Here is a 22,903-nt window from a genome sequence, read left to right on the forward strand (position 1 = left end):
TGCAGAAGTGGACAGGGCATCTATGCTCCTCACAGCTCCCTCAGACCTTGCAGCAGAGAAAAGGTCCCTGCTTTGTCCAGTTGCTGTCCTCAACAGCAACCAAGTCATCTAGGTGAAACCTGGCCCACTGAAGCTTTATTATGGAGTGATTAAACAACAGCATGGAGACATCTGAAGAACCTACTGGGGAAGAGACTGTGTTTTGGCATGGTCCGAGTCTGTCACTTTGATCCTGCACCCCACACCGTGTGTGGTATTTACCCTGAGGCTAGGTATACTGGATAGTGAGCTGGCAGGTGTGAGGTGCTGCTCATCTTTACACACCACTGGCAGATAGATAGCCACATTAGCCTGGTGCTGAGCTTGCATTGAATTATTCTCCCTTTCACCTTGAACTCAGCCTATTATTAACCACAGCTACATGGCTTCCTCCCCAGAAATGGCTTGTGGCCAACCTGCTCAGAGCAGAGATGGGGATCGGTTTGCAATGCAACACCTAGAGATGCACCTTGAGCAGGGCAAAGCATCCAAGAGCAAGTTGGTGTCTGGTTTCAGAGCTGTCACCTCTGACATTTTTTGGATTTGACCCCGCCATTGTTTGTTTTAGAGCACTTTTATACTCCTGGCCAATTTCTTCCAAAACAGTGCAGTGAATGCAGCTGTTGGTGGGTTTGTTGGTTTTTTGCCTTTTTTTTTTTTTTTTCCAAAAGCTTAGTTCCTCCCTTGGCTGTAATATAAGGTGGCCAAGCATCCATCATTGTGTCATCTGTGAGGTCTCTCTGAGGACAGCTAGTTCTCTGTTACCCCACAACAATGGGAGCCACTGGGTGCTCGGCACTTGGAAAATGGGACCATCCGTTCTTGCTCCTGCTTTGTTTACATCAGTTCGAAAAGCAGCATGAGGAGGGGAGGGCTAGCAAGCTTTTTGTCCAGCGGTGAATTTGCTGCCACAGAAAATGTGAACTGCTCGGTTATGCATACATCGCTGCAATATGATCTGCAATTACCTGAGTTGTTAAAGGAAGAGGGTAGTACTGGCAGAAAGTTGAATTGCTCATTAATTGCTTTGTAATGTAGCTAATTGGTTTTGTCAAGGCTGTGGAATATACAGGGTGCGACTGATTATCTTCCCAGTGTTTCACCTTTACAAGTGAAAATGACCTAAAAACTTTTTTTTTTTTTTCCCAAATGAAACCAGTATGAATGGCACATGCTGTGGATGGATGTCAGACCTGTAAATATCTGCTTTCTTCAGCCTTTGTGCCTGGCCTGTGGCCTCAGACTGTTCATGGGCCACTGGGACTCTTTCTAAAGTGTAGCAGACATTTCTGGCATTCCTTCCTCTGCAGTGCACGCTCCCAAAGTAGGGCTGCCCAAAAACTCCTGTGTAAAAGGACCAGCTCTGGATAACTGCATTGTGAGAGCGTGCAGAAGTGAGTTAAACTGAACGGTATTTTCCCTGCAGGGGAGAGTGTAGTTACTCTGTTAGGAGAGGGCTGGGAAGGGGGGTCAGGCTTTTTGCTTATGCACGTGGTAGATAAATCCACACTCTCTTTTTTCTCTTTGCAGGTAGTGGCCATGGAAGCAGCACCTTGCTCCCTCATACCATCATCAATGAATTTCCAGAGTATGGCACTGTAGAGCCAAGCGGAGACGCGCTGAGGGCTTCGTCGCCGCACCAGGCAGAGCCTGTGACATGCGGTCCAGAAAGATGGGACAGTCACCACCAGGTGCCTGTCAGGCCCCTTCCTCAGCGAGTGGCTCCTGCAGACAATTTGAGACCTGACACTGGGGCAGCACAGCTGCACACCCCAGAAGAAGGTTTGCAGCTTGCGGGTAACCTGCCAGAGATTATGAAAATCTCTCGACGGCTGGAAGCAGCAAAGGTGCAAGAGAGAGCAAATACTTCTCTTGATTCAGAGACGCAAATGGAAAAAAAGAGTGTTACTGGCAGCCAGAATGTTCAGGCAGCCAGAGAACCAGTTCCAGCAGGCCAAGAAAAACCCTCAGACATGCCTCTTCCATCTGAACGAACAGCTGAGGAAAAAATGGATTTGATTGTAGAGAAAGATCTGGCTGCAATATGGACTGAAGAAAAGCAGTCCGAGTCCTTGCAAGTCATCAGTAATAAAGCTGAGGAGGTCCACGCAGCGCAGGAGACAAGCTGTCATAGACCATCTGTGACAAACCTGGAAACAGCCAGCAGAGTGGAGGGGTGGGCGCATTTTGAGGAGTTTTCAGCGTACAGTCAAGGCAAAATGCAAATGGGTCCTGAGAGGAGGCTCTCTAAAGAGGCAGCTGTGAGCAAACATGTAGAATTTCAAGGGGTGGAGATTTTATGGCTGCAAAAAGCCGAGGAGCAGAGAAGAAAGAAGCACTCACTGCTGGAGACTGTGTCCGTGGAGAGGAAGACGTTCCCCAAAACATCCAGCTACCCTGTGCCACCGATGGTCTCCCCAGGCTTGGTCTCCTCACCAGACAGCACTTGGAGTGAGGTCTGTGAGGAGCTGAGGCTGGGACCCACTGCCTCTGGAGCCACCTCTCTGGCGCTGCTCGATGAAAGCGGGGAGGATGAAGTTTTTGTGAAGGACAAGAACCACGGCAAGGAGGAGACAGCTGTGCTAGCGAGAGGCCAGGGCAGGTGAGATGGAGCTTGAGGGGGCTCAGGGGGCAGGCGGGGTTTCTCTTGTCCCAAGCATGTGGCTTTTGCCTACCCCTTTGGGAGCTAATAACAAACAACGAATGTTCAGCTGCTGCCTGCAAGCACGGTGGCAATGGCAGGAGTTCATGCCTGGTGGTGGCTATTGCATGAAGTTGGGAGTGAACCCTGTCGACACCACCTTACTGAAGTTTGAAGTCCATCTCAGATTTGGAAATGTAAAGATGTCTCTTGCTGTTTGCAGAGGAATGGCTGTGTGATGAAGCATCTGTAGCAGGTGTAGTTGGGATCCAGACATGGCATGTAATTACATATAGGCAGCATGCAGGCCTGGCCATATGTGCCTGGCCAGATTTTCTGGTTTCGGGCAGAGTTTGTGCAAGAAAAGTGAAATCACCTTTGAGAGTTCAGATAATAAAGATGTTTTACCCAGGGCCTTGTATGTTTTAAGAGGGTAAGTGCTCTGATGAGTTTTCTATATGATCTATATATCTGTGTTTATATATTTTTAGCTATGTATATTGCAAAAATCGTGTGCTGCTTTTTACAAGAGCATCTTGATTTGCTCACTTTTCTTTCCTGATGCACATCTGTAACAAAGCAAAGGGTCCTACTGGTGCACACTGAGCAAACCATGCCTGCTCTGACCTGGCAGGCTGTTTGCTGCTGAAACAACAGGATCTCAGCAATGGAGGTACTCTTGCCTCTGCACCTCAGGATCTGCGGGGTTTTGCTTTGGCTAGCGTGTGGGATTGCCCAGGTGGTCAGCCCTGATGCCTGTCACATGTCATGAGAAGCCTGGGAGTATTTGGTGCAGCAGAGAAGAAAACTCTCCACAGGAGGGATGCTAGACCTTCCCCTGTCCATCCGCAAGCAGGCCAAGTCTTTCCCCTTCAAATTTGGTTCTCCCAGCTGTGGGTTTTTAATTGCATTTGCTTCCCTTTGCGTTTTGGAGGGATTTCCTCCAGCCTTTTGCTGAAGTCCCCAGCCCTAGGACTGCCAGCAAACTGTCCTCTGGGTGCAGAGGCCCCATCTGGGTGCACATCTTCGACCTGTGCAGCCTCTGGCATGGCAGTGGTGCTAGCGGAGACCTTATACATTTGTGCGTGCCCTTCTTCTTTGCACATAAGCAGCTGATGCTATCTCTTAGCCTTTCCCCCCGCGCCCCTCTTTTACCCAGAAGATTGTTTGGTGTCCCCAGAGAGGGAGATGGTGCCAGTCATGAACAGAGGTGGTGCAAGGACAAACTAGCGTTTTACCCACAGTGTCTTCTCTTGCACAAAGGCACATTGACCTTTCTGTTTGCAAAGGTAGAAGGCGAGGAGGTTCACCCAGAGGTCTAAACCTTGCCTCTGAGCTGAAATGAGCTGTTTCTGATTAATTTCCAGGATGATGGAGGAGGGTGAAGCAGCCACGGGAGGATATGAAGATGTCTTTGGGCAGAGGCACTCCGACATCTCCACTGATCTGTACAGCTCACAGTTCGAAAACATCCTAGACAATGCATCTTTATACTACAGCGCAGAGTCACTAGAGACGTTGTACTCGGAGCCTGATAGCTACTTCAGCTTTGAGATGCCACTCACTCCCATGATCCAGCAGCGCATGAAGGAGGGCGGCCAGTTTTTAGATCGGACATCAGCCTCTGGGCAGCCAGATGTCCTGCAGCTTCCCCCTGATGGGGAGGTGAAGCGCTGCACTGAAGGCATCACCAATGGATTAAGGGATATTAGTGAAACACTCTTCAGAGGAGATGTCACGGAAGTCCCTCATTTGGCAAGGTAAAAGCAGTGGGTGAGCTTTCTGTATGCCTGCTGATTTTTCCCCAATGTATGTTTACTTGAGAGAACTGTCTCAGAGTCTAGTTTTGCCTCTTTCAACACTGCACATTTTCTACACTGAAGAATTTCCAGTGTAACAGAGTGAGCTGCAGGAGAGAAGTGAGCTATCCAAACCTGCCTTTCATTAGAAAGGTGCGAATTTAATTTACAAAGGTTTTGTAAGTGATACTTGCGTTATAAAAGGCTGTCCGGTATTGTTGCATCTCTGGGACCTGTCCCTGGAGGAGTTAGGTACCAGTTACAGATGAACCTTGTTGAGTTCCAGTTGTACCTGAATTTGTTAGCAGCAATTTTAGGAACAGTAACACCCTGTTTACATGGACAAGTTGTCCAAATGTTTTTGTTTTGGATGTCAAAGGTGTGTCTCTGCACATAGTTTTTCCTCTCTTGAGGTGGGTGGGAATTTTGCTGGTTGCTTTAGCTGGGACGAGGTTTTGCTCCCACCACATTTATGGGATTAGAGACTGTTAGCTGCTTCTTTCATTTGTGCGCTAGTTACTGATTGAGAGAGGAAGGAGTGTTGCAAAAATGTTAATAATTTCCATTTAGGTAAAGGGAGAGATAAGAAAACCTATTAAGAGAAGAGTCATGTGAAAGGCAAAAACTAGGATAAGTGGTCAGAAAATACTGTGTAATTGTAGAAACTCATGCTGTGACCAAACTTTCCTCATCGTGTGTTGTCAAAGAGGATGGGGAGAGTGAAAGGTAGCAACAGTGGGGGGGTTGAGCCAAAAGCAGTAATCTGTGGAGGGGTGAGGGACCTTGTGAGTGACAAAGATGCCTTGGGTCTCCATCGTCCAGCAACAGGCCATTATCTAAGAGTCCTTAGACTATTCCCTTAGGTGGGACTAGTCTAGTCTGAGCTTTCCTGGAAGTCGTTGGTGGGAGGTCTTTTATCTGTTTTATTCCTTTTGTGCTAGCATGAAAGAAGTCCTTTGACCAGAAGTAGTTTTTCTAATTGTATGGATTAAGGTACAGTTTGCCCTTAAAAGAACAGGCAGAAAGACTTAGCAGTTTAGAACGTTTTACCATCAATCCTGGAAGAAAGGTGTTTAAATCTTGTACAGCCCTGAGCTGCGTGGGGCCAATAGGCAATAAGTGACTGCTAATCTGTTACAACCAGTACGGAGTCAGAAACTGAGGTCAGTCTTGACACTTGCAGCTCCTTACTTGTACTGAACACAGAAGTTGTTGTAAGATGGCAGTGGAGGACAAGCAGCCCATACAGATTCTGATTCTGTTAGCACGTAGTTGCAGCATCTAGTATCTAAAAAGTACCGTCAAGTACAGCCCGCATCGGCTCATCGAGACGGAAGTTATCACGAAGCCACGGTGTGCTTAGATAATGCTTGAAGACACATTAGGTGCCTGCCTAGTGTGGATTTCATTAGGAATTAAGTTAATTTTAGTTTAAATTTGCAACCATAGTGATAAAGGTGACAGAGGATTTTTAAATTCTTCTTTCCCCCCCCCAAAATAAAAAAAGAAGTGTCCCCAACAGCGGGTTTGTTAGGAAGCTCTGCTGTTATACTCTGCAGGGCTCTGTTAGGGATGAGCCCCAAGGGCATGCTCTGTTAAGACAGGTACTGATAAAGAGCGTAGCTGCAGCAGTACAGCGAGCCATGGATGAGCCCCACAAGGTAATCCTCCAGACAATAGCCTTATTAACCACCACCACCACCACCCCATGATATTCTAATATCATGTTGTATTGCACCAGGGTACAAGTGACTGACAGATTGTATGTGCTGCATTGTTGGAGCCTGTGATGAATCATGGTATTACAGAGAGGATCACTGTCTGCATGCTGGGGGCTGCATGGGGTTTATTTGCAGAGGGGTCAAGATGGTGTGTCACTGTCACAGGTGAACCAGAAATAGCTGCTTGAGCCATGGGAGCTATTTCTAGGAGTCTGCATGTGTGGTTGTGTTGCCTGAAGCAATCCCAGGCTTGTTTTTTCAACCAGAAGTCCACATGTATGATACGTGTGCAGTAGCCACTGTGGCAGCTTTGTGCCTTCTGCTCTACATCCTTGTTTCCTATGGTGCCACGAACCTGCGGTTGTGTTGGGGCTGCAGTTTCCCACGTGTAGCACCTGCCTGGTGCTGCAGAGCATCAAAGGGGCGCCTGCTGAAGTGGTCCAGCTCTCCTGGGGAGGGAGGTGGGGGAAGGCAAACCCACCGCCCTGCTGGACCCAGACAGCGTTCCTTGGCCCTGCATCCCGCTGCCACTGGCAGCAGTTTGCAGGCAGCAGCTTTCCTGCGATATATCGTGGAGCCACCGGGGGGCTCTGTGCCCTCTGCAGAGCTGCCCGCTCTCCCTGAAGCCAGGGGTTCCTGCAGATCCCTCTGCCCACCCTGTGATGTGAAGTCACGGGAGGGTGGGTGTAGGCCGGAGAGCAGCTGGAGGACCCCAACCTGCGGGATTGGACAGAGGTGTGGGGTCCCAGCATGTGAAGAGTGGCAGGTGCAAAGTGAAGTGGGAGAATTGGGGATGCAGAGGGTCTTGGGAGCAGAGCAATGCAATATTGCAGTGCGGCACAAGAAGCATAGGCCTCCTTTTCCAGGAACCACACTGCCAACACAAGCAAACAAAAACTGAACCCAAAACCTGAGCAGCTCCCTGTGCTGTGGTATTTTTGTGACATAAAAAATGTGTGGGAAAGTGCGTGGGGAGAGAGTACACTTCCAAGTACCAGTGCTAATTTATGGGGGAACAGAGTGTGAAATACCAGCAGTTCTTCACGGTCTGGTACAGAAGGGGAGGGTGGATGTGAGAGCAAAGAGTTAATGGTTTACACCTGGAAATTGAAAGCCAGTGAGCCAGTTAGGAAGGGAGGAGCAGGTGTTCCCCTTGGCCATGCCCTCCTGATAGCAGGTAGTGGAGCATCACAGTACTTTCTGCATCTCTCTGGAGGGATCCTGAGCATAACTGTCATGCAGACCCTAGATGGCGTGAGGTTTTAATGTGTAACAGCAAGGAAACATAGTCTTGTAATGAATAAGTGGGAGGGTAACATCCTTCTCTGCTCTTAGGAAATCACTGGCTCTGGGAGGGGTCAGCTCTGGTATGTGAAGGCCAGTCACATGCCTTCAGAATTCAAAAAAAAAAAGGAGGAAAAAAGTTATTAGAGGCTTGCAGGCTGCAAGTTCCTATGGGCTCCTGGGTGTCTGGATGTTTCGTTCCTGCTGTCTTCCCTGTCAGCTGCTGGCCGTGGTTAAACGCAGTAAGTCCTGGCAAGAGCCATGTGACGTGCTTGCTCGGACAGCCACCCGCTGCGCTTCCTTAGAGCAGGGGGACGTCAGCTGGCCCCTGCTTTTTCATGCAGGACAAGTTGGCTTGCTTTTGCAAGTAGTCCTTTCCTAGCACAACTTAGGTGCCCTTTGTGTCTGGCCAGGGGAGGAGGGATGGTTGGGGAGACGGGTGTGCAGCTTGCCTTCCTTTGGGAATAGTTCTAGCTTTTGGTGTCTTTTGGGGGGTTTAATCTCTTTCCTAAGTATGTAATGATCATTGTCTAGGGAAAAAACAAATTTCTGCAGCTCAAGTAGCTTTAAGTTTCCCCAGGTGTGGAGGTGGGAGAACTGGGGGAGGAGGGAGAGTGTGTGAGGTTTCAGAGCTGAGAGGCAGCCTTGCTGTGTATCAGGGCACCATGGGGTCCTCAGGAAACGTGCTGAGCCACAGGTTGCCAGTGTAATGAAGCTTGGCAGTGGCAATAAAGATACTGCATTTGGGCTGTGTTTGGTCCCCTTGCCTTTATTATCCCTGCAGAGGTGTAGTGTCCCCACCATTGCACCTGCGCCCTAGGTACTGCACTCCTCCTGCCGGTGGGCTGTGTTGAGACATAGCAAAGCTCAGCCTTGGTATATGGGAGTTCAGCTTGACTGGCAGAGGCAATAAGGAAGACTGTTTGCAAGGTAGTACCCAGATGTCAAGCCTGAGTTTGTATTGCCTGAGCTAGGTGTAAGCATTTACACCAAATCAAAGTAGGAGGAAGGGGATGTATCTTCAAAGCAGTAGGATATATCTGAGGGAAAAGTGAGTTATCTTTGCTATGTATAAAGTGAGTGACAGAGCATCAGTATGTCTAAAACTAAAGTAGGAAGTTCTTTTGGTGATGATCCCCATCTTTCTTTTCCACTTTCAGACTTTAAAGGTAGAATTTCTTTTAATCTTTTTTCTGCATTCTTTATGGCAGACTTCCCGTTCCTTCTTCCCTTGTATGCTACAGTCAGAACAAGAAATTAAAAAAAAAAAAAAAACCACAAAACTTCTGGTGTTTCTTTTTCTGCGTTGTCTTGGAAGGTGTGGTCTCTTTTGGTAGGACATCGCTGTTGGTAGGACATAGCTCAAGATTTTTCTAAATCAGGAGAGACATGAAAAAAAATCTGTTTTGCAGCTCCTAATCCTCAAAAATGCTAAATATTTGCCACCTGCCATCATCATCAAAGAATTGCTTGTGCTCAGCAAATTCTGCAAGTCCTGTTATTTTTTCTTTTTCTTAGAGATGCAAACACAAATTTAGTCACATGTATTCTTTTGTAATTCATGGGGGGAAGAAAACAAATTCCCTAAAGCAATCTGGTGGTTCTCAGAATAAATGCACAAGACTGTAGACTGCAGTTCCCAGAGGCTGCCACGTTCCCCTTAATGGTTTGGGCCTCATAGTAGTAGTTCCCATAGTTTTCTTTCTTCTGCATATGGGCCATTTCCAGTAGTTTCTTAGTTGGCACTCTGCTTATTCCTTTTTTGAGACAGCAGACTTTGTTTACAGATAAACCTGGTTTTGATCCCTTTCTACAAGTTGATTCTGTAAGTCTCCTCCCAGTTTATCAATATCCTGCATGTCAGTTATACTTCTGTTTTTCAGTTTGCACTTTGGTATTTTTGTCCAAGGTAGCTTGTATTTGGTTTTCCATGTAGATATCAGACTCAGTACTTATGTATCTAACACATAACCTTTATTCATTCATTGTATTAGTCTGTCCAACAGCAGTCTCGTAGAAATGTTTTCCCGTTTGAAGACTCACCTTGTGACCTGGTTGAATTTTTTTGTGTAGCATGAAATCTGCCAAGATCCGTGTGTTTGTAAGCAGACAGTTTTTGGCCTTCATACATGCCTCAGCTCATCACAAACTCTGGGACCTAGGAGAACTATGTCTGTCAGAAGGTGGTACTTCATATTTGCTGCCATTCATATGCCTAGGATAAGAAAAGTTATTCAAAAGAATGCCACTGGTCGTTGTCCTAGAAGAGTGAATGTGTCAAATGCATCTGCAGCCATTGAGCAGGCAAACACATGCTGGAGCCCATTTGCCTTCATATGGGCTACTGTGTCTGTCAGTTGTTGAGCCACTAGTAAGCACAATATGCTAGCACAGATATGTTAAATCCAAGAAAAGATAAGTGGCATGGTCTGCAGGGGTAAATTTCTGAACCCGGTAGCATTTTGGCAGCTGAGGATTCGACCCTTCATCGCACTGCTTACTAATTTCAAAAACGTTAAGCCACACTGATCACCTTGGTATTCCCTGTGGGAGGGTGGCATCACTTTATCAAGGTTCTGGAAATACAGAGTTTGCCTTTGTTCTGGCTTATGAAGTGCTTGCAACACCGATTTAGTGAAAGTTTGTAAAACTGCTTCTAGTTCCTAAGTAAACTGTTGTTTTAGGGAAAAAAGGGCTGCTGACTTTTTGCCTCTTCAGTTCTCAGTCTCTTCTGAAAATAAAACAAACAAAACAAAAATCCAGCAGCTGACAGAGACAGAAAAGAAAATGAAAAAAAAAAAGAATAAAGAAGTGGAGCTGCTGATCAGTTCACTGCACAAAGCGCCTCAGTATAGTGCTGTCAGCAGCTCAGCTTCTAAGCTGGCATCTGTTGGCATATCTCCATTAAAGTCAAAGCCATTTAGGTCAGGAAGCTTTCATTCACTGAAACCGAGGCGCCTCTGCCAGCTCTGAGTTGGTCCTGAAGTGCAGCCTGCTACTCATCCATTAGCTGCGACTAGCTGCCAGTCAAGCCCCCCATCCATGTTATTGCTGGTTAACTCTCTTCTTCCTCCGTCCGTCTGTCTGTTGGGATAGAGAGAGGCAGAGCCTGGTGGCTGGCAGGGCGTCGTAGAGGCATGTATAGCTTCAGATGTGATGCGGGAGCACCGGTGAAGAACAGGGCACATAGCGTGCAGACTCCGTGCTAGCACAGCTGGGTGAGCTGTGGATTGATTGGTGGTTGTTTTTCCTTTATTGCGGAAGTCCGTCTGTTATTATTACTAACTTTTCTTTTTGAGGACAGGCAGTTCATTTTGCTGCATGATTGCAATGTGAAGCTCCTGTGCAATACTACTGCCAATGCTGAAATGCTGCTTCTGCACGTCTGCAAGGGAGCCCTAACCGACAGGCTTAAACACCTGTATTGTTACGCATCTGTTTTGCTCCCTGGCTGGGAGGACCAGCTGGACTATCTGCCCCATTAATGTGCATGCCCAGGGCCAGTTTCCAAACAGTTAAACTGAGCCTGAGGAGGGGGGAAGTACTCTGCTGGCTTCCCAGTTTTGTTCCTGTCCTGGAGGATCCTGCAGGAGTTGTGTGGGGAAACGTCATGCTGGTGCTGAGCGCAGGGACGGCTCTTGGTACCCATGGCACGTGGGGGGTCAGTGGGCTCAGGGAAGAGAGCCTGAGGGCTTTCGAAACACTTGGGGCCTGAGTGTTGTCTGAGCCAGGTTACGGGTGTGCAATGCATTCTTTGGGTCTGTTTTTTGATCATACCTGGGGGTCGGTGGGCCAGATCCTGAGCATGGGACTATCCTGATGTATCGAAGAGACTGGTCTCCATATCAGTGCTTCTGTCAGAAATATCCGTTGCGGGGACAGTCCTTGGACACCCTCTGTGGCAAGGGCCAGGTTTTCACTTTCTAGGCATGGGGTCATTAATGTGGTGAGATTCCCTTTGCCATCGCTAACCCCCACCACCGCAATGTAAAGAGCCTGAGGTCGCAAGGGAATCTAACCTGAAGTATTTTTAGCAAAACATTTGTGCTTCAGGTGGCAACAGGCCAGCATGTCTGTGTAATAAAGGACACGTTGTCTCTCGGAAGGGCTGCAATCCTGTCCCTGCGTGTGGCGGGACTTTTTGTCCTAATGCTGTGATCCCATAATGATAGCATTTGCATTTGCTGTAATGCAAGCCTACCAGAAACGGCATTTTTCTGAATGCTTTAGCTGCTAGCTCCCTACTTACCATCGGCAGGAATTCTTTTAATCAAAGAAAAGGGCAGATCATTACAGGGAGCAAGAGGTTATTTTAAAGCAACTTCATGCATTTCAGCCCCTGAAATTGGCTTTGCATATGCATTTTATTGATAACCAATTGGAGATTACAGGTCTTGTTTGTTTATTTTCTACTTTGGTCCTCTCTGTATGGTGTGACAAGACTGAGGTACTTTTCGGTGGATTCTTGGTGGGTACTTTAGGTTGTAGAAACCATCCTCCCCCTTCCTGTGTCCTGGCTGATGCTGTGCTCCTGAGACACCCACTGAATCGAGTTGCAGCAAAGTGCAGCTGTGTCAGTCCTCAAAGAGGGACCTACTTCAAAGCATGTCTTTGAAGAGAATCCATACGTAGGACTTCAAAGCTGCTTAAACCATTCGGAGTAAAATAGCACAGTGAGTCATCTGCTAGGAAAGGGCATTATCTTTATTTTTTATTATTTTTCTCCCCTTCCTACAGTTGTATCTTGGAAAAACCCCGGAGCTGGAGGTAACTGGCAAGGTAAATTGTCTCTTGATGTGATTTTGTGCTTGCTGTCTCCTGGCCCCAAAGAAGCGGGTTCAGAACTGCAGTAAAGCTGCAGCAGAGCTGTTTCCAGCCTGTCTGTGTGGTCGGTCATTTGTAGCAGGAACTGACTCATCACGTCCCACTGCTGCCGGGATTTCTTTGCTTTTTCTGGTGGGGCTTCTCCTTTCAGAGACAGGCTGTTCAAGCATGGCTTTTCAGCTCGCTGAAACAAAATTCAGCCTGTGCCACCCATCATTTCTGGTTGGCTCTGAAATGTGGAAGGGTGTCACTGGCTGAGCATCCACCCCTCTGAAGGGTTGTAGGGCAGGGATTCATTCCGTCAGGGCAGGACTTTTTGCAGAGAGAAGTCTGCTCCCCCTCAGTCCTGGCTGGTGTCAGGGGTATCGGAGTGCTTCTGCCTTTCTGGTGGCCCTGCCACACTGCAAGGTGAGAGCTGCTGCTGAAGGGCTGTTGAATTAGAAATAGAGCGTGCTCTTCACAGCCAGAGTTGATGGTTGTGGTTGAGGGGATGGTGTCCTCTGTTTTGGAACCAGGAGGAGAAGGCAGCTTGGAGTGAAGGCATTTAAAAGAACAGGGCCAGCACAGTGCTGCAGAGGGTAATTATTAGCCCCAGTGTGGCTCCCCGGCGGATGCTGTACCCCTGCTGAAAACATTTGTTCTGGCCCTAGCTTCAGTGAGCCAGAATGCTTCTCCGCCCTTCCTTACTTTTAATCATTGCTGCGTTTTGCTCTGATGGGCTTTGCTGGCAAATGCCTGACTTGAAGGAAAGCTGATGTTAAAGGCGTGCAGATTTATTTGAGAGAAAAAGTTGGTTTTCCTCCTGTTTCCTCCTCCTGTCTTTCCAAAAAGGCCTGGGAAGGTCCCAGCCCTGTTTCATCCAACCTCCCCCTGAAATCAGTGCATCCAGTGTGCTCCCTCCAGACGTGCATGCCAGATGGAGTGGTGTTTCTCGGGGAAGGGCCCCATGTGTGTCCAGGGGAGACTGTGTGCCACAGAGCGTATGTTATGCTTTCGTCTGGCAAGAGCTGCAGGCAGTGACCACCTGGGATCGCTGATGTGTCTGGGCTGAGGGGACAAGCGCTTAGGCTGAGTTGTCACACCCTGCCACTCAGTGTTGACTCCAAATGCCTTCACCTTGTTAGCAGCTGGGGCCGTTGCTCCATGCTGGATCTGAGCTCTTCTCCCATAAAGCAAAATGCCTTTCTTCCTTGGGACAAACCAGAGAATTTTTTCCACAGGAGTTTGCTAAAAAATGAATTGTGTCCCAAGGTTTAAGGCACCTGAAACTACAGTTACTCATGCAGAGGTTTCCAGTTGCAGCCTAGGAGACTGGGAGAGTGCAACATTGGGATGTGAGGTGTCTGTGTCTTCACCATTATGTTACTGGCCTTGCAGCCATTCCCCAACTGTATGTTGCTGTGGAGGGTTTCAGTTTTGGTGAAACCCAAGATGGAGGAGGCAGGGAATAAGTGAATCTAGAATACTCTTAAACAGATCAAGTGTGCTAAGTGCTGAGCACGACACGATTGAGATGCCTTGGCATTGGAAGCTAAATCACTGTAGAACTGGTTGATAATGAAATAAGTGAAGAAATAAAACGTTTCAGACTCTGTCTAGCTGTTACGGTGTGTAACGGGAAACCAGCTTTACAGATGTTACAGTCTGCCCGTGTTTCATCCGTGATCGTGGAGGGATGGCTGCTCCTGTTGGAAGGTATTGAATTTACCATAGCAGCTGTTTATCAAATTGCAGTAATTTCTGCTGGATACACTGGTCACAGCCTGTGTGCTTTCACTGTGAACCTGAGGATGCTTTGGCAGAAGGAGGGAGAATGTGTCAGAAGTGCATTGCTGGAGACAGAAATAAGAAGGTCTAAGGACCTGGTTTCTGGCCACAGCTCATGCACTGTGAAACCAAAGGGGTCTGGTTTATTGTAGCTTCTGTTTCCTGTGTTTTCTGATAGTAGAGATTAATGTAAGAGTCTCTGGATGAAAATGAGCAGCCGTTGCTGTACAGGCAATTACCAGTAGTATCATTACAGTCCCTTTTGGCCTTGAATCCAGGATTAGGGGCAATATAATCTATTACATTTTCAGCCTACTTTTGTCAGTGGAGGTTTCTCATTTTTATGTGATAAAGAGTAAAGCTGCACGAGAAATCCGTGTCCAGTTTTGCTCTGCATCACAAAGCCCTTTCTTGGCTCTATTTAGCTGGTAATGCTGCTGTGGACTCTTTATGTGTAGAAACTGTAGACTGCGGAAGGCAGACCTATTTGCAGCCTTGGTCACTCCTAGCCCTTGATTAGAGTCCTTTACAAGCATTTTACAGAGGGAGGCAAGTATTATCTGTGTTCAGCAGCTGGGGAGACTGAGGCATGGAAGGAAAATGGTGCACCTGGAGAGACTTGGAGGTAAGAGGAGATGTCAGCCTTTCCCCTGAGTAACACCCCACCAGACACTGCTAAAATGACCTGTCCCAAAAGCAGTTTGCAGTAGTCATGCACAGGGCGTCTATATTTCCTAGGTCTTCAGTGGCGTGGGCACTGAGTCTTCTCAACACCTAAAAAACTTGAGAACTGGTCACTTTAATGTTAACAATCTGATATTTTCCTGAACAAGAGGCTTATGTTACAGACAACCTATATTGTTGATTTCATTGCATTCTTGTACCTATTACGTAATAAGCTGATAAACAGTCGGAATAACTGAAGAAAGCATCCCTTATTCTTTTACCTGTTATGTGTACGGGGATCCCTCTATCAGGATGAAGTTTTAAATCAGTAAGCTTGGAAGATAAGGTTTCTTATGCAGCCTTGTTGGCTAGTTTTGGTGAGCAGGGGAAAGAGCACGCTCTCCTTCTTGCTGGGTGTTCCTCCTTCACATCCCAGCCACTGCTGCAAGAGGAAAAACAGAAGCTGGGAGCTGCCGTACTGTTTATTTCACTAAGTGGCAGATGCTGGCACTTCCTTTCTTTCTAAACTTATAGTGGTTTGCGGTAACGTTGACTCTTGTAGTGCACTGGTTCCTAGCAGGGTGCAGATGTTTCTTGTCAGCTTTGGCCATCTTTCAGGGCTATAAATATTGCCTTTAATAAAGAGCAGTGGTGAAACAGGGCTGTTATTTATGAGCGAGGCTCTACAAGTTGGCATGGCTTTTGAAGCAGCTTTTGTACGTGGAAGGCTCCATAGATGTGTTAGCTCACCTGGTTATCCTTTGCTCTTGTCAATTGTTAGAGCTGGGAGTTTGAAACCAGTCATGCCTGATTTGAACGGACAAGGTGCTGCTTGGGGCGTGTGTCAGAGGACTCTGGAGTTTGCTTTCTTCACAAGTTTGAAGCAGACCAAATTTAGAGAATTTTGGTCATTGGCTAGTGCTTTTGGAAAAGGCTCAGGAGGCATTTCCCACAACAACACTATCAGGAGGGGCTTTTTTTGTTTCCCGGGGTAGCTGGTGGTCAGTGATGTTAATGCTGTGGGAATTGTATTTGCGGTATTAATCCCCTGCACTGAGACTAAGCCCCTTTTGTTATAGCACCTTATTATTTACACTGAAATAAATGCAAAATCAAATCCCCAGTACTTGTAGGAACAGGTTAGATATCTGTTTTCCCCAGTGCTTGTTAAAAAAAACTTGTACCCACAGTGTGGATGTGTGATACTTTTGATGTTGTAGCAGCACTAGGAGGATGGAAACAGAGGTGAAATGTGCAAGTCTCCTTCCTGTAGGAGCACCACATACCTCCTTCTCTTAAACTGTGTGTGGGAAGAGAGGTAGAGCACAGGTGATGATTTGTGTGGAAGGAGGCATGCAGAACAGCAAAGATTTTTATTTTAAGCTCACATTATATGAAAATCTCATCCTTAAAATGGTTAATAACTGGCTAGCAGACATTTCAGTAAATGGCTGGATAATTGTTACTGGAGCGCAGTGATCGGTTGTTCTAACCGTAGCTTGTCAAGCTTGAAGATTACAGTGGTATATGAAACCGTGGTATGTTAAAGTGTTGTGTTTAAAATCATCTTTAACTCATTCCACTCATATCTGCCCTGCGCATGACCCCTGTTGATCGTTCATTAGCCCTGTGTAAACGAGGATTTAGTGGAAAGAATTTCTGTATAGTTGTTTTTTTTTTTTAAACAGAAATGCTGTCACGCACACAAATGCACTCACAGAGCTGAGGTTTTGCAAGAATTTTCACGCCGGTGTCAGAGAAAAGCTTTTCCAAAGTTAAAAGCCTGCCTGTGTGCAGGGGTGTGTATGTGGGTGTGCACTTTCTGGTATGGAGGGCTCTTGCCTCTTTGAGGGGAGAAGCAAAGCAGGCACACAGCTCAGCCAGAGCTTTCCTACTGTAGTAGAGGTAGGAGGAATCTATAAATGCATGACTTATGTAAAGTGCCTTGGGATTGCCATGCTGAACATCCTGACTTTGAGCAGCAGATGAGGGAAATTATTGCCACCATGAGGGAGCAGGAGAGCAAGCAGTTCTCCAGGCTGGCCTGGGTGGCTTCTGTCTCTGTCCAGCTCCCCAAACTGGGATTCTTGCTTCGAGTCCTGCTTTTTCTAGCAGTGCCTCCCTGTGGGATGCCCGCTGCTCATGGGTGGCACGGAAACCACTGAGACTTCTGCGGATGTTATTTTAGATTTGGGGAGTTATATTGTTTCCAGGACAACTGGGGAAAAATGAGGAAGGGACTTGTGCAGAGTCAGCTTGGAGCTACTGAACAGCCTGTCTTGCTTGCTGCATTTTCCCTTGGAAAATGGCTAGTGGCCTAGTTTTAGAGGGACCCCTTCAAGCCAAGCAAGTGATTGAGTTAAAAAATACTACTGCAAGAAGCAAATGAGGAGGCAGTGTTGTCAGGTGCAGTTGTAGGCTGGTAATAGCAAACAGCTTTCTGTGAAGTGAGCCCAAGTTGTGGACACTCAGCACGCTCAGAAGGTGAGTGCAGAGCAGAATGTGTTTCTTGACTGGAAAGCCCATATTTGGGTCTCCATGTTTAACTCTCCTCACCTCTGATGACTGCTAAATAAATGTCCCTGTTCTACACAGCTCCTTCAATTAAGTGAAATTTGCTATATTGTGTAATCGTGCCTCTGTAGCATTAATTGCCTTCTATTCTAAGAGGAATTAAATCCTTCTTGAAACTGTAATGTCATACTTTTTTTCTTTCCATGTTCTTTCTGTCTCATAGCAATGCTGAACTGCAGAATATGGTGTTAGACTCCAGTGCTGCCATGGGAAGCAATGAACTTCAGAATAAAGATGCCGCTGGAGCCCTTGGCCACGATCTCAGCAATGGCAGCAACAGCGATTTGGAAGCAGCCAGGCGGCTGGCTAAGCGCCTCTACCACCTGGACAGATTCAAACGCTCTGATGTGGCAAAGCATTTGGGTAAAAAGTATGTGGTGGTATGAGGCCTTTGGCCACATTGTTCTTCTTGCTGATTCTGGAGGGGTTCACTCTCAAATGATAACCTGTACTTATTTATTTGTTTGTTTAAAGCAATGAATTCAGCAAGCTTGTGGCCGAAGAATACCTTAAGTTTTTTGACTTCACAGGCATGACGCTGGACTACTCGCTCAGGTACATGCCCGTTTGCTGAACTTATGTTCTTGTTTGAGTAACGGTGCTGTTTGCTGTGTTGTCCTGATTGAAGTGGGTGCCCTGTGGGGATTAAGAGGGTCAAGAGAGGGATGTGATGCATTTTTGGGATGGAGCCTTTCTCTTCTGTTTGGCTTGGCATGCTGCTATACTCCAGAGTGCTGTTGGAGCGGTGGCATTTCCTGGAGAGTGAAGTCTTCGGGTGGACTTGCTTAGAGATGGTCCTTGATGCAGAGGAGATGGAGAAAAATGACCAGTCACTCAGTAAACAGGGGACTTGCAGTCTACCAGGTGCTGTTGGGGAATGAAAGTGCTGCTCACGGCTAAGCTGCACAGACTTTTTGGCTGATGCCTTGTGGAGCTTGCTCTGCCTGGCTGCAGTGCACGAAGCCAGGGCCAGGATTTGATGTGGCTCAGCAGCCCCCCTTGCTGCTATGCAGAACAGCAAAAGCTTCCACATGGAAAATGCCGTTGAGAGTTTGGTAGCTGCCAGCGTGGGTGTTTGAAAACCCAGCCCTTCAATTTTCCTTCCTTTTTTTACACTGGAGTTAAGCCTCCATGTTGTTTGTTTTCAGTATTATTTTTCTTAGGAGGCAAAACACGAAGTTTGTGTAGCAGTGGCCTGTTAGCATGGTTGCTGCTGTTCTGGTATTTAAAGGAATTTAAAGTGAGTTTAGATCATCTGGCTGAGGTTACTCAAGTGAATTATTGTTTTTTGCTAATGATACAAAACCAGGAGGTCTGCACGCCCCTGCCAGTCTCCTTGCAAATGCATTTCCCAGGGAGCTGATGCCAGGAGACTGTGGCAGATCCCAGGGAAAACCCAGGAGTCCTGCCTGCCAAAGGTGGTGGAAAGGAAACACACTTGTGGAAGAGTGACCCGCCTGCTCCCGTGGCAGGGCGATCAGAGCCAAGCCGGAGCACTCGCTCAGCGCAGTGCAGGAGGAGCTGGGGTGGTGGGAGGTCTGCTGCTCCTTCCGGGTTTTAGCAGCCCTGAAGCACGATGCTAAATATACCCATCTTTTAAATTGTGAAATCCAACACCTAATTGCTTTGTGGCACATATTTAGGAGGTCTCTGCTCCCAGTAGATCTCCTGTTGATATTAATAGTCATGACCTTCTCTAAAATATGTCCTGGCTCATGTGGGACTTAGACACGCCAGTGGTTTGCTGAGGTTTAAGAGTAGCTGCAGTGACTGCTGGCAGCATGCCCTGAGGGCGTGACAGAGCGTGGTCCTGAAGCATGGGGGAGCCAAGGCGTGCTGCCTCACGCTTGCAGAGAGTGAGAGGTAACTGCCCTGTTGCTGCTGGCTTGCTCACAAGCTGTGATTTGTTAAGCATTTTGGAGCCCGTGGCAGCAGCCCAGACCCATGCTACCCTCAGGCTGTGGGACACTGTTGTGCAGTGCATATCACTGTCGGTGGCAAGTCTGTGATATGGGGAGGGTTGTTCCTTCATTGTACTGCTCTTCTTTCACACCCTGGACCCACATCACCCATGCATCACCCGAGTGCATCTCTCATGTTGTCTGCAGAACCACACAAGGCGGGGAGGTGGGACCGCTGTTCTAGCCCCTCTCCAAGTCCATCCCGGTCCTCCCGGTTCCCTCCAGAAACTTGCTTCCCTGGCCCTTGGCCACAGCATTGTGCTCTGAGAGCAAAGAACCTGCCTTGGTTTCATCACTTGTCTCTCCGAGGTGGCTTCCAGGGGGTTAAAGGTGCTGAAGAGGAGGAGAGGGTGTAGGTTGATGATGCCTGGCGTGAGGAGGGGGTGTCGCTGGAAAGAGCCTGAGCTGGAGGAGGAGGAAAGATGGGTAGTTGTCAAAATGTCCCATGAGGTAGGAAGGGAAGAGAAACCCTGCGAAGACTCAGTTGTATCTACTTGTGAATTGAGTTATTTGCAATACATTACATGTGAAATTAAGTTATTACCAGGCAGATCACACTCCGTATGGGTGCAAGATGGTTGCAAGTACAGCCTTGTCTCTGACCTTACATCAAAGAGAAAAAATTAATGTTTATTCGTCCAGGCTAGATAGATGTGAATGTTCCAGCAACACATTCCATGTCTCACAGATCTGGTGTTAGTTTCAGTCTCGTGGGGTATTTAAAAATTATCTATTAGGCGCTCACTTAGTATGCCATCTTGCTTTGGACCCAGAAGGCTTGTGTTTTCAGGCTTTTCTTAGAAGCATCCTGACAAATGAGTGTAGGCAGATACCGCTGAGGTCGTCTCTTGGCTCCAGAATGTGGGGATTTTGGGAAGCGCAGAAGTTCTTCTTTGGCTGTGAGGCACGTTTTTCTTGCAGGAAGAATAGCAGCATGGTTAAGAGGCGTGGTTGTTAAGCGTTGGATGAAGAGTGGAAGAAGTGTGTGTGTCCCACCTCTTTACACAGGCTTGCTGGCTATGTCTAATGAGCACACACAGGTGTGCACCAGGCCTGTGTCCTGGACTGTCATGAGCAGGAACCCAGGAGGTCTAGGTTGCTCCTCCCACTGTTGAAGCTCAATGGGAGATGTTGTGACCTCTTCCCCAGATGTTTTCTGCAGGTCAGGTAGTCACACTGCCTTCTGCAAGGTGACTGGTGTTGTGCTGGCTGCTCTGGTAGGTGACCCTCCAGCAGGAGGCCCGCACATGAGTCTGCAGTGCAGCCACCCACTTGACTTCACTGCCTGCAGTAGCTCCTCTTATTTGTATGGGAATACTAGTGAGTATAAAGTTAAAAGGTGCAGGGGTGACAGACGATTAGAAAACTACAGAGAACACCCTGGATGTCTGTCATGCATAAACAACACCTGCTCCAGTTCCTTCCCCAAAGAAAATAAAAACATTAAAAGTAAGAACAGCTCTTTCAAGTGCTGTAATTGCTTATTAGTTTGTATATTCTGTGGCTGACATCAGAGGTAATTTAATTCCTCCTTCATTTAGTATAATGTTGGGATTAACTGCACATGGGATAATAGACTGTTTTCCTAGAAAGGCTCCTTGGAACCAAATGTCTAGTGTGCGCTTATGTACTTCTTGCTCTGAAGTGTGCTTTGCTATGTGCACTGTGAGGCAAAAAAAGATTTATGACTTTAATTTCACCGTTTTCTGCTCTTCTTTTAGGACTTTCTTTAAAGCCTTTTCACTTATTGGAGAAACTCAGGAACGAGAGAGAGTTTTAATCCACTTCTCCAGCAGATACTACCAGTGCAACCCAAACACCATTTCTTCTCAAGGTAACTTTGTTTCTGATATGAATGTGTTTGGTGGTCTCCCTCTTCTTTCATTCTCGCCTTCAGTAGCATGTATGCTGCATACCTGGGAATTGAAGGTATGTAGTTGCCGTGCCACACTTTAGAGACTGCCTGTGGTGAGTATTGAAACCCTCCACATTTCTCCACTCATAATCATGATAAGGCAGTGAAAAATCTGTATTTATCCCCAGTCAGGAAAGATGTTTAGACCTACTCAGTTGTAGCATCTTCAAATTTGAATATCCTCACTTGCGGTTTCTGGTCTCGCTGACCTCCAGCATGTATGGGTACCTGTACTGTCTCATCTCAGGTGGAAAAGAAGCTGTTTGATTTCCATGCTCCGTTCAGTGCTTGTGTCTCTGCATGCACTGGCAGCAGGCATGCCAATTCTTGCCAGTTGTGGGGGTGAATTTTGGGTGCTGTATCCAGACCCTGGCAGGGTTTCAGCTCGACTAGCTAACATCAGTCGGAGTCCTGCCTCCTTGCCAATGTTTTTAGTCATTTTGGAAGTGGATGGGGAAACAAACAAGCACACTGATCAAACCTGAGAAAGTTGTCATTGGAGAAGAGGACAATCTGTCCGCTGGCACAGCTGTTGCGTTCAGCCAGCCATGCTGGCAGAGGCATGTGGCCCTGTGGTTGCAGTGCAGGCTGATCACACGCTTAGAAAGGGAGGAGGGCAAGAAAGAAAATAAGCACATGCTAAACTGTGCCTTTAGTTTCAAGTGTAAGTGAGAAGGAGCTGCTACACTTGGAGGTACACACTTGGGCCACACTTCCTTACCACTTGCTTTGTGACCTGCCCCTGTTGCAGTGAGGTGAAGTTTGTCCACTTTGCGCCTGTTCAGCTTTACTGGCTGGCGTGCTGGGGAGGGGTGCGACTGGATCTGCTCCTATGCTATATCTGTCCTCTTCCTAATGCCTTTCTTGTTTCAAGACACCACAGGCAGTCAGTCAGAGTAGGTGTGTCGTGTCCAGATTGCAATAATAACTTGCACGTTGATGTGGCAGCCTTACTCTAGGGTCCAGGAGGGACATTGCCACTTCTGAGCCTGAGTAAGCATTTAGATTAAAGTGAGCCCTGCAGACTTTGCACAGGTTTCTATATAATTCTGATGTTGTATTTCTGCTGTCAGTAGTTGAGTGCTATACTGCAGAGGTATAGTGCCTGCTCCTTTTAGTGGAAATCCAGGATTGCATTTGCCTTTCTCTTTTCTCCTTTCTGTTTTCCATCCTCTGGATGCATTTGCGGTTTAGAAATGAGAGGACAGGCTACTCTAGAGAAATGCATATACCTGAACTGAAGCACCACAGCCCCAGATTCAAGCTGCTTCAGATTTATTACTGCTGGTGATAATAGTTCTCTCATTTCATGCTCTGCTACAGTTTGGCCACGTTGCTTGGTCCTGTACAAACATCGTAAGAAAACAAGGTCCTTACCTTGGGGAACATCTTTTTGTAGTGTCTTCATCTTGCACATATTTAAGCCTATGATAGTCACACTGACTGTGAGAGATATCTATCCTCATCCCTCCTTCCTTTTGCTTCACAGCACAGAGGGATCTGTCATTATCTGGATGTGGCTACAAAGGTTTTACGTACATCTCTCTGCAGTGTGTGCGTGTCTCATAAATGACTCTGTGTCTTTGACACCCCTGTGAGAGAAGGGAAGGTGGTACCGTGTGTTTATGAACAAGAGAATGGAGAAAATATTTTTCCTAATGTGTTCCTAATGTTTGGAAACTGGCTAGAGGCATCTGGATTTTTAGAGGTGA

The 22,903-nt window shown here is 47.2% G+C and overlaps 1 protein-coding gene across 1 annotated transcript in view; it reads left to right on the top strand.

The window, feature by feature from the left end:
- Positions 1-22,903, top strand: part of PSD3 (pleckstrin and Sec7 domain containing 3) — a 104,185-nt gene that overhangs the window by 26,371 nt on the left and 54,911 nt on the right. The window contains exons 2-6 of the mRNA XM_009887209.1: positions 1,570-2,641; positions 4,048-4,440; positions 17,479-17,685; positions 17,790-17,870; positions 20,998-21,110. Coding sequence (XP_009885511.1) covers positions 1,570-2,641; positions 4,048-4,440; positions 17,479-17,685; positions 17,790-17,870; positions 20,998-21,110 — 1,866 coding nt within the window. The remainder of the gene's footprint in view (positions 1-1,569; positions 2,642-4,047; positions 4,441-17,478; positions 17,686-17,789; positions 17,871-20,997; positions 21,111-22,903) is intronic.

This window comes from Charadrius vociferus, unplaced genomic scaffold, assembly GCF_000708025.1.
Source record: "Charadrius vociferus isolate BGI_N301 unplaced genomic scaffold, ASM70802v2 scaffold586, whole genome shotgun sequence".
In the NCBI taxonomy this organism is placed as follows: Eukaryota; Metazoa; Chordata; class Aves; order Charadriiformes; family Charadriidae; genus Charadrius; species Charadrius vociferus.